This window comes from Fulmarus glacialis, unplaced genomic scaffold (assembly GCF_000690835.1).
Source record: "Fulmarus glacialis isolate BGI_N327 unplaced genomic scaffold, ASM69083v1 scaffold11895, whole genome shotgun sequence".
Classification (NCBI taxonomy): domain Eukaryota; kingdom Metazoa; phylum Chordata; class Aves; order Procellariiformes; family Procellariidae; genus Fulmarus; species Fulmarus glacialis.
Window position 1 is genome coordinate 6,416 of NW_009214962.1, and position 11,608 is coordinate 18,023.

The 11,608-nt window shown below is 39.6% G+C and overlaps 1 protein-coding gene across 1 annotated transcript in view; it reads right to left on the reverse strand.

Moving 5' to 3' along the window:
* Positions 1-9,462, reverse strand: part of LOC104077508 (microtubule-associated serine/threonine-protein kinase 4-like) — a gene marked incomplete at its 3' end in the record, with an annotated part of 15,749 nt that extends 6,287 nt beyond the window's left edge. The window contains exons 1-2 of the mRNA XM_009578781.1: positions 9,406-9,462; positions 8,941-9,094 (exon numbers count right to left, since the gene is read on the reverse strand). Of these exons, the coding sequence (XP_009577076.1) occupies positions 8,941-9,094; positions 9,406-9,462 (211 nt within the window). The remainder of the gene's footprint in view (positions 1-8,940; positions 9,095-9,405) is intronic.
* Positions 9,463-11,608: the final 2,146 nt, after the last annotated feature.

An 11,608-nucleotide genomic window follows, 5' to 3' on the forward strand; every position in this document is an offset into this window, starting at 1 on the left:
CTGGGCAGCCGGAGCAGCGGGAAGTAGAAACCAAAGCTGGAGGCAACATACCATCACTCTCGCTCCCACAGATACGTGAAGCCTCACCACAGCTTCAGACACCTGCCAGGTGAAAGGCAAAGAGCCTCCCACATTAGTATTTTACCATCAGGTTAGGGCACTCTGCTTTATTGCTTCAAATTTAACTGTTGCAGACAGCCCAGCTGTAGGAAACAATGTGGAGGTTGTAAATTTTAGGGTCTATTCTCACATCAGTGGGGGGCAGAATTAAAGCCCATAATTCCCATTAGCAGTAATTGGAAAGTAAAAGAATAGTGGATGGATTTAAAGCCATCATTAGGAAACTTTTCAATATTTTGCCTTATTTTACTGTGGCTGCATCAACAAACTTTACTTAAATTTCAAATGACTACCAGCAGTCAAAAAAGAGTTACCATTTTATTATTGCCTCATTTATTGCCCACAACTTAAGAAAATTAGCATGTTTTGCATATTACTCAGCTGCACATGGCTGAAGTTAACGGACAATGCCAACTTCCCAGTCTGATGCAAGAGGTGAAATTTTGGGTTCAACCAATCTGTCCACTAAACATAACATTGCTCAGTTAAGCCTATAATTACAACTGACTCAATTATAATTCTTTTGTTTCTCTACAAGAAGCCCCTCTAAAAAATCCTATTGCACTCATTATAGATTTTTCACTTTTGATGCACTGCAAAATCTCCTTAAAATGCTCTATCTTGGTTTCACTTTCTAAAATTAGATGAAGTGGTAGCTGGTCATGCATGAAATAAATGTGGCCCACCAAAGGCAAAACTTCGGGGTGAGATTATGATCTTAAAAAAAGCAATAAATTTGTCTTAAAATTTCATCAATATTGGCAAAACTGGAACTGGAAAAGGACACATCCAGTTTCAGACCAGAAACTCATAGGATGCAGATTTAGATCTATATCCAAAATATATGTATAAAAAAAAAAATCAAGCCTCCATTAACTACAAAGGGATTCAGAATCAAGACTGTTTATAAGTCAATTACCAAGAATAAGTCATCACATACAGTTAGCTTTCCTCCCAGAAATAAATATCATTTCCATGCTTGGAACAAATTTCTTTCACTCAAAGACACTTAGAAGACAATATAGAGTTTTGCTCATATGGAAATTACTCAAAGGTCCTCTGTTAACACATACTCACTGAAGTTACATTTATATTTTGATGATTTGCAATCTATTATTAAAGTACTGTGACAGCAATAAAATATTTGAAAGCCATTTGGGACCACCAGCAAATCTGTCTAGTTTTATTTAGATTGGCGGGTGAGGGCAGTGTTTGTTTTGGGGGGAGTTTCTGGGTTTTTTGTTTGTTTGTTTTGTTTGTTTGGTTTTGGTTTTGTTGTTTTGTTTTGTTGTTTGGTTTGGGCTTTTTTGTCTACCACAATAGCAGTATTAGCCTGCCAGTAACGCTGATATCTACATGACAAAAAAACCCTACAGTCTGAAGTTATCATTTACAACTCTACTTCCCCACCTCCCAACTCTATTGAAACACAACTCGGCAAAATAATTAGTTGGAGATATCTTATTTATCAGTGAGCTCAGAGATGGGCATGTTCTGCTGCTTCCTTTTCTTTACCTCACCAACAAATAAACCCTTTTTCCCCCAACTTCTGACATGTAACTCCAAAACTTACAGACTGCCGGTCCATTCTACAACACAACCCTAATACACAGATATTCCTGCTTCCCCTTCACCCTTTTTTCCAGTTTACACCTGTTCTAGAAAAATTTGAAGGTCCAGTTCTGAAACTCTGATAATAGGAGAAAAAACAGAAATTTAAGGTTCAGACTGAATGCATGATGGTACCCAAAAGCTCATTAAACTGGACTACGTCTAAGTGATGATGAGACAGTTGTATTGCTCCTTCTGATACACAGTCAATTTTGCAAAATAAGAATCCTGCACACCAAGAGCTCAGAGATAGCTCTTATTTGCAACTCTAAATACTGGCAAATTTGTAACCAAGCTGTGCCTAGAATACACATGCTCTAATTTTAAGAACTTCAGAAAATTCACCATTGCTCAGTTCAACCACTACGTGAACAGCTACTTCAGCCAGCTGCCAATATTCCTGGCTCGCAACTCTCCACCATCTCAACATTTGATTTTTTGCTACTTGCTGCATAGAAATTACGGTAAGATACGAAACAAACAGCTTCCATTGCACTATGAAGAAAATGCTCAGCAACTCTATTACGAATGACAAGCATGAAGTGATGTGTCAACACGCTACTTTCTCTACAGTCCCTACTATGACCCCTATTTTTGTTTCAGGTATGCTATGCCACATGATTAAAGAAAAGATTTGTAACTACACGCTTATAGTCATTTTTCAAAAGGTGAAAAGTTTCCTAATAGAAAAGCCTGCCCCTGTTTTCACTGGAAAGCATCTATAAACTTTTCCATTCAAGCCTTCAACCTTCATTCTAAGGATTAAGTGCCTTTCCTTCTTCTCAAACATTTCTGAAGCTGTACATTCAACTTATGTTAAAGCATCCGTCTTGGAGCAGGCAGGTACAATTTCCCTCTGTACGTGGTCAGACCACTGGCTTCACAACATCCACTTTAGAGAGTCCACAGGTGAAAAAGGAAGACTTAAGCCTCTAGGCATACAGATAATGCAGTCCTGATGTGCAATTATAGTTTATTTATAAACACACTGCAGAGACAGTTTTGCACTAATGAGCTCAGGTACTAGCAACAATAGGACTGCAACCTCACAGATTTTGGTAATCAGCTGATTAAACCCAAGCATTTCACTAAGTTCCAGGCAAGTTCTTCCATGTGTGCTTCTAGTTACACTGCTAAGCATACTTGAGCCAGCTAATTCAACAGCTCTTGGGGTATTTCTTAAGGAGCTACAGCTCAAACTTCAGAAATTTAATATGCGTATTCATTTTCTCCACATTTTATTTTCCACTATGACAAATTACTCTTACAACTTTCAAGCTGCTTTTATAAGCATCCCAAAGAGGGTTAAACTCTAAATCTCAACCCTTCAAAACAGGCAACTTGCAAATGTATCTGCTAATTAGGCACTCTTACTGCAACAGTTTGCTTTGATCTCAACAACAATCAACTTCACAATGTTCTGATGATACAAGCACGATAAAGCAGCAATCGAGGAGTTAAAGGCAAAATAATGAGATAAGAATACAGTATCTTCTGTTCTCATCTCAGACTATTACATGATGCAGACTCCAGACATGTCAAAGAATATGAAAATTATCTTGCTAGGCGCACAGGGAAGTAAAAATCAACTCAGCTATGCAGGTTGACTGAAGCCTTAAATGATGAAGGTAACTGACAATGACAAATATAACCTAATGTCATCTCAACCACCAGTGCGCCAAGAACCATTTAAAAATGCGTATTTCATAGCAGAATATATTTACTTCAACTGTAGAAGACAGCTTTATACTGCATGCTTTAAAAAAAAACATTCTCAGGTGTGTAATTACAGAATAGCTTGCTTCTATCTCTTTCTACTAATTCTGGAAGAAGTTTAACACGTGGTACGGTGCTTTAAGGAAGCCTTTGAGGAAGGCAGTGAAAAGACTCCAGGACATGCTCTGGGTAAGCAGTGCCACTGAACGAAGCGTGTTGTGCCTGTCCCCATGCACAGCTGGCTGTTGAACCTTCCCACCTTTTGTACCCAGGAACCGAGTGGCGTTAGCACCAGTGGCTGGGCTGCTATCCTCCCTCTGCTGCTGTCAGGGAGAGCCCTTAGGCAGCTGCAGCTGAAAAGACTTTCTGAACTATGTCCATTCCTGTCATGCATCACAAAGATGGAAGCAATTTTGAAACAAACTTCTGCTCTAGTACGCGTGGGGAAGAAAACGCAGGAAGTAACATTTCCTATAAAAAGCCTATCTGATAGAGCTTCAGCGCTGGCAGCCATCCTTCCCCCACATCCCACAGCACCCTGGCTTCTGGAGCCAGAGATGGGCCAACAGAGCCCACCAAGATGTATCCCCAGAAACAGCTATGAAATCACAGGGCTTTTTATGGAGGGGCACATGCATAATTAATTAGTCCCATAACTGGAAGTCGGTAAACAATTTTGATATTGTACAGAGAAAACAGGGAACGCTTCCCCTTGTCTACACCAACTGGCCATCAATGATAAAAATATTTTTTAAAAAATGTTGCCATTAAAATAATCACATCATTGTTATGATAAGCAGTTGTACGGAATGGGAAGGCACCATTTCCAAAGAGGTTTCAAGGTACAAGTCATGTGATTTTATGCCCAACTTCCCCATCCACCAAGTTGTATCAAATATTTGTCATTGTAAGGCTTAATGAGCTAATCTGCATTTTCAACAACATCAATTAAAAAAAAAAATTTATACAGCATAATGTTTGTGAAAACTCTGGATTTCTACCACTGCCAACTGCTTCCCTGTATAAACAGGGAAAACCTCCCCTTCCAAGTCATGCCAGCACATGCTAATCCATGGATAAGAGAACAGCTTGTTCTTCATGGCCCATAAAGCTGTTGATCTTTCTGCTAATTAGTGTTAGTAGAGTGATGAATCTCTGATGCAAAAACCAGACTAAGAATCCCCAAATTCATTTCAAATCAACCACTGATTAGTTATATGGGAATAGCAATAATTGCTGAGCATATCTGGATGATTGATGACTTAGATGGAAAGCTGATCAAAGCAGGAATATTAGAGAAGAAAAAAATATATACGTCACTAGATCATGAGCTAACTTCATTAATGTAAAGTGCTTTAGGATCTTTGGATTAAAGATGCTATAAAATGAAATCTGTATCTGTTATGTCACCAGTATTTTTGTAAGATCAGTTTAAGGTTAGCAAGATAACAGACCTACCACAATTAGAGACAATTAGCCCAGCAGGAAGTCTGTTTCCAAGCAGTTATTGATGAGACAACAGGAGGCAAGATAAGAAGTTCAAACTATAGCTAACAAAGTCTGGTTTTTTTCTTTATATCTAACTGCAGAGCTTATCAGTATAGTAGAGAGACAACTGAGCTAGCTGCAGCAGCCTGCAAAATACAAACTCTTCCCAGCAATATGCTCTCATACCTTTCAGAAGTACAAAGGGAGATAGCAATCTCCAAATGCTGCACCAGAGCAGCTGAGGAGACTGAACAGAGCTGCACCGCACACCGCGGTGCAAACTGAGGAGCAGCAATGGGACATGAAAGCAAGGCCAATTCGATTTGCTTGTCCGAGTGATTTGCCAGGTTAACTCCCCCTGCGGTAAAAGCTCATTTAATTTCTCAGCCTTTCACATTACCTTCTGCCATGAATTCTATTTAAGCATCTCTGAACACAGCAAACTAAAATCTGTAGACAATTTAAGCCAAAAACCCTCTGACTGCAGACAGCCCTTTGAAGTTTGTGGAGATCAAGAAAACCAGCCACCACAGAAAAGCAGCTTTTTAATTAAACATCTTTCTCCTGGTTAGAAACAAGTTTTAAAGCCCCAGTCTGTGCACTGTTAGGAATCCTTAAGAAGGCAATCTAAGTCTATGGGGAGAGACATTTAAATACACATATACACACAGAAGTCTATTGTCCGAAGAAGAACAGAGCTGACCTCACCTGACCACGCTTTGCTCTCAGTCTGTCCAGCACTCCTCCAACGCCACTGCACCCAGAGGGCACCAGCGTCCTTCTGAAGCAATGATCTTTTCCCTCTGTATCTGACCTGGGCTATTACAAGTAGCTACAGCTCAGCTTTGCGGCAGGGCTCATTCCGCAGTGGAACAAACTGCGCAAGGACTGTGTTTTACACCATCTGTGGCACAAGCAGAACTTCTAAAGTTCCAGTTTACTTCCCAGGTAAAGGATGTCGCAAGCGCTGTTACAGGAATGTGTGCATGCAGGGAAGGGGGAGGCTGGAGCAGGAGAGGAGTTACAATGCAGAAGCAGCAGAAGAGGAGAAAGGCAAACACTGATTATTGTGTTTTTGCTACCCAAAACTTTATAACCCTCTGGAAACACGACATTTTAAATTAAAAGGGGAACTGGTCATAAATTACTTTCAAATACTTTTACTCTGAAGTTGTTTTATCTCATGAATGCTTATGTTTAGCAACCCCCATTATGAAATACTATTTTCATCCTTTCTATTAAGCAGTACTGCTAGTACTTCACAACATGAATTATTAAAGTAGATTTGCTATACTAATAGCAGGCCACATCCAATAAAGTCTTTTCATTCCAAATTCAGTCTCTTTTTCTCCAAAAATCTTCCCCCTCCCCCTCCTTGGGGATGAAGATTAAGGAAAGCAATACTGTCACAACAATTAGACTGAAGCGACTTTTCCAAAATAAATGGCATGGTGTCTCCAGGAAGCAGTATTCACTTCTTTTATTGGCCAAACTTTATTTAATATCAGTGGTTCCCTAGCGATTTTCAACAGGAAGCAATAGTAGATTTATTCTCAAAAACATTGTTTTAATTTTCTTCAACTCCAAAGAGCATTCTTTGCTTGTCACTAAAAACGTGTGGTTGCTAGACTGCTTAAAACTGAGCAATTCAGGAAAAAAAATCTGGGTTCCAGTCTCCCTGAAGCTGTGTAGAATGTAAGTTCAGTTTCTTCCTCTCCAAGTTTCCAAACCTCTTCTCCCTTGTGTTCATTTCTCACTGGAAAGACCTTGTACATCATTCTCAATTTTTCTCATATTCCTATATAAAGAGTTTTGTAATTTACTTTAGCCAATTCAGAGTAGTAGCTTCTCAGAACAGTAATCCTTCAGGTTTTGTAAGTCTCATTCAATATATTGCAACAACATAGATTTTATTTCTTCTCATATTTCATGCATAACATTATTCCCTCTTGTAAAGCCCAATAAACTCATTTATTTGGGATCTATTCCCAGAGATAAAAACCCTATCTATTTACCTCTATTAGTATTCAGCCCTGCAGGATTTAAACTATCCGGTTTTATACAAGCAAATTAAAATTTTATTTTTGTTTTTATCGTTAATACTACTTATGCTCTATGGCTCAATAATACTGTATTTTTAACAACAAAGGGAAAGTCAAAGTAACACACAAAGCACAATTCACTTATTTTGTAACATTTGGAATGAGCAACAAGCATCAGCATAGGAATACTCTGCAAATTTGTAAACTAGGAGTCTTCTCTCTTGCTTTATATACTCCCACTTAATGATTTTCCAATGGACTGATACTCATTGTTAAGCTAACACCTAAGTTAAGAGTATCAAAAGCAACAAAACAGGAATAAGAGTAAAGGAAGACAGTAATCACTGTAAAGTGATATTAAAGATCAAGTACTTTTCCAAATGACAGGTCTCCAAATATTTTTTTTGCCCTTCTGGACCATGGGTATCTTTTCAGAAACATTAAGACTCAAACAGAAATTAGGGAGGGGATGTGTGAGCATAGAAGTAAACGCAAAACAAGGACGTGTCAGCTCACTCATTTTAATGTAAGGCCTTCTCGTCTGTGTGTCGTCCCCCCCCGTTTTTTGTTTTTTTGAGTTTTTTTGAAATGATATTGTGATTCTTGTTGTTTCAAACTAGAACAGTGAGCCACTCTTAGGCATTAGAGAAACTAAAAAAAAAACCCCAAACCCCAAAACTTAAGTATAAAAACAAGGTAGGTAAATACAAGTCCAAGGTAGCACTGAAATTCTTAACTTCGGATTACTGAGCATTTGAAATAATTCTAGGAAATAGTTCTCTATTTGGAGCGCTTTCTTTAAAATCAATTTTTTTGAAAAATCCCAAAAGAAAAATAAGAACCTTCTGTTATCAGAATGACTTTGATTAATTTAATCAGTATCATGAAAGCTGTTAAGATATTTAAACTATTTTAAGATACCAAAGCCCTAGGGTATTCAGGTTCATTTAAAGTGCATTAGTAATAAAGCAGTTTAACATTGCACGCTATATTCTCAAACCCTGACATGAAACCCTGCACAACATATTGCAAGCAGACAAAAAGCATATCCATTTCCCTTTATAAAGACCTCAAGCAATAATTCAAGCATAGAGATAAAGACCAGAGACTACAACAGCAGAACACATTTGCTTCGTTTGTTTTTGATTAGGCTGCCTTCTCCCTCTTTATCTGGAGGGCTTATACGGGAAAGTTCAATGTATTTATTTGCCAGATTCTAGTGAATTTAAAAATTCTTTTTCTTGAAATACACAAAGCAAGTGCCAGTTAACCTGTCCCAATGTTTTCACATTCATTTCACTCCACATTCAGAACCAATCACTCTTCAGTGACCACCGCAGCTATACAGCTCCCAGGACACAATCTTGCTTTCAGCATCTGGCATCTTCCACAGACGCTATGAGGGCAGGGAGGGTCTGAGCCCCACTCGAGCGTCCTGCTACCTCTGCATGGCTCCACAGAGGAGAAGTTTGCAGTCCACAGCCAGTGGCTAGGTGATAATGCCCCTCCTCCCCTGGGAGGACTCCACCAGATAAATGAGGCCAAATCACTTTTTCCTTAATGAAATCAAGTCTAAAGGGACCATCTGTGCACTTCAGCTCCTTGAGAAAACAAGATATGTGTGATCTCATGGATGAATACACACAAGCATGTCTCAAACAACCCTTAAGCCGCCAAACTAAGTCAGCAAGATAAATGCCATATTTCTGAAAATTTCAAGAAATGGGTCATTTTCAGGCTGTGCTTGGCCACCTATCAGCATCCCATGGAGGCAGAGCCTCAAATATGAGCTCACCCCACTGACAATCGGGGAACCCCTGTGGAAGAGACCTTATGGAAACTCCAGGTGGAGCTCACAATTCCCTCAAAGAGTTCAGCCACAAGGCAAACACCAGGGGTCAAGGAGCCATCAGGTCCACAGCTGCTAAACCTCCAGGTGACATTACACACACCCCAAACTCACCAGTCAGAGCTCCTCCAAGGCTTCCTCTTCTGAGCTGTCTCCCATCTTCACTCAGTTGCCTCTTAAATTTAGAAGACTTTCCAGGGCCAGAAGAGACTTCAGGACTGCTGGATTTTCGAAAAGGCATAGGTGGGGGGGACAATATGTGATCAAGCTGTGAAGAAACAGAGGGGAAAAAAAAAATGTATATATACTGTTTAAATGCTTACCTTCATCGAAAAAAAATCCAAGTTACCTTTACCTAAAGATTATGACAGCATTTGGAGGAAAAAAAGCATTTACAAAGATCTTAAGACAATCAAATTGCTAACTGAAACCAAAAGATTTGCAAGTGCCAGTGCTGGCTGTGTAACAAAACCATCCTCCTCTTGTACGGCTCACAGCACCTCCGACCACACTCTCACACAAGGAGCATTTTTTGCAGTGGTCCCGTCTTAGGGTGCAAGGGATCATACTTCAGCTTACTCGACCTTCCGTAAAGCAGTCTTTTTGCGGCTGTGAACCATCTGACTTGCAACCCATACGACCTGCTCTTGCTAACATCCCTCCTCGGCAACCTCTCCCCCCCGCACATGAGCAGTCACTAGATGGCACTGCACTACCAACGAAATGCAAACCACTGCCCAGCCTAGGGAAACACTGACAAATGGATTTATCAACGCCAGTGAAGAAAAAAAAATTTTAATTATCCTGCTTACAAAACAGGCATTCATTTACACTGACTTTGAAATAAGCGTAAATACAGATATTCATTCTTCAAATTCTATTCCTGTCACCATTCCTACACAACACTTTAGCCCTCTGGTTTTGACATACATTTGATGTCTCAATATTTGATTAAATTCACAAAAACAAAACAAAAAGCAAGTGAGCAAATACAGGCAAAGGAAGAAAGAGCCAGGATGCGAGTACACAAAGTAGAAAGAGTTTTACAAGCATCCTTCTCCTTAAACTGGTGCAGTCACTCGGTGTCATTATTTTGCAAACACTCAAATGTTTTTCTGTAACATTTAAACCCTGATTCTTACCACAATTTTTTAGGAAGCCAAGCACATCAAAGTCTTCTAGATTTTTACAGTTCACATACTGAGACTTATCAGCCAGACAATCTACGTATCACCTGCATATCCTACTGCTTCATCCTCTCTGCCCACTGAAAGGAAGGAGTCAAGGCCGCCATAGTCACCAATGAAGATGCACAATGAAGCCCATTTTTGCTGACAGTTAATCCCACAGCAAAGTACTGCATGCTCTACGAAGCATTTCGAATCCCATGTTTAGAGTTTGTTTTGTATTTAATATTTCAGGTTAGTTAGTGGTTTGGGTTTTTTTAATGGAATCTGCAGCTTACTGGAAGTGTTTGCAGATATACACTTCTAATGCAACAAGCAACACAGTGGTTTCTGAATCTGCTTCTTCAGCGTATTGAGACTCATTCATGTTCACGACAGACACTGAAGTAACTGATGAACCCACAGCCCATGCCTTTGGCAATTTCCTAAATTGGGAGATTTTGGGATCACAAAGAATATTTAATTAACCATTGTTACCATTTATCTTTTACAAACACAGGTATACCACAAGTATTTCTATTTCCAAGCCCTAAGATACTTCACAATAAGTTAAAAAGGAAATGACTGACAACAGCTGGCTACTAAGAAACACTATTTTCAGCCTCTTTCACAGAAGTCTACAAGCAAATACTTGAACTGCTCTCTGACTGATGGCCGGTAACAACTGCTCAATGCTGCACTCCGAATGACTCCAAGCATCTGACAACGATGTGATCCGATCAAGGCTTTAGGTGAGTTACTGGCAAAAATTCATACACGTTCTTAAAACAGGTTCACACTTCAAAGTAACCAACCACATTTTAAATCTCTTTTTCCTGGCATAATGTTCATCAAAACTTTAAACAACAAAAAGAAAAAAAAAAAAAATCAACAAACACACAAAGCTCCCTCCACATCAGCACTCACGTCTACACAACAGAATTACTGTTTCCCACTCTGTCACTTTTTCCCCTTATAACCAGGTATATAACCCTTATGGCTGCTCAAGTCACTCCCACAACAGACTTATGCACTCCACAACATGCAGTCTGATTACAAAATTCATTATTTCCAATTAAGCTGTACTCCTTTTCCACAGCTTTCAGGGTTTCAAAAGAAACTTTAAGATGGGGCTATAGTACAGAGCAGCACAATACCATCCAGGTCCTCAATTCATATTTAAGATGCTTTTCCACTGTCCAAACTGGCAGCTTCGGAAAAGTGTGATTTTTGAAAGCTAGGACTGTTTAAATATCAACCCCCATTAGCTAATGATTTTAACAGCAATGCCCTGCCAGCATTCTCTTGCCAAGGTACCACCTTGTTGCTAAGCGACTCCACCACAACTAAAATTTCTGTTTGATACAATTCCAGCACAAACTTTGGGCACACAAGTTCTCAACAATACAAACTTCTTCAAGGACTTGCATGGAAATGGAGAAGGAGACCCTGTGCAGCTGGGGACTGGGTCTTGGCCACTGGGACAGAAGCCAGGAGGAAGTAATTTTGGCCATGCCTGAGGTCCTACATGTGGACGTTCTTGGGAACAGGACTAGCAAGGAAAGACATCCTTCCCACCAACACTTTTCAATGTTGTGATGTCCTCAATTTGAAAG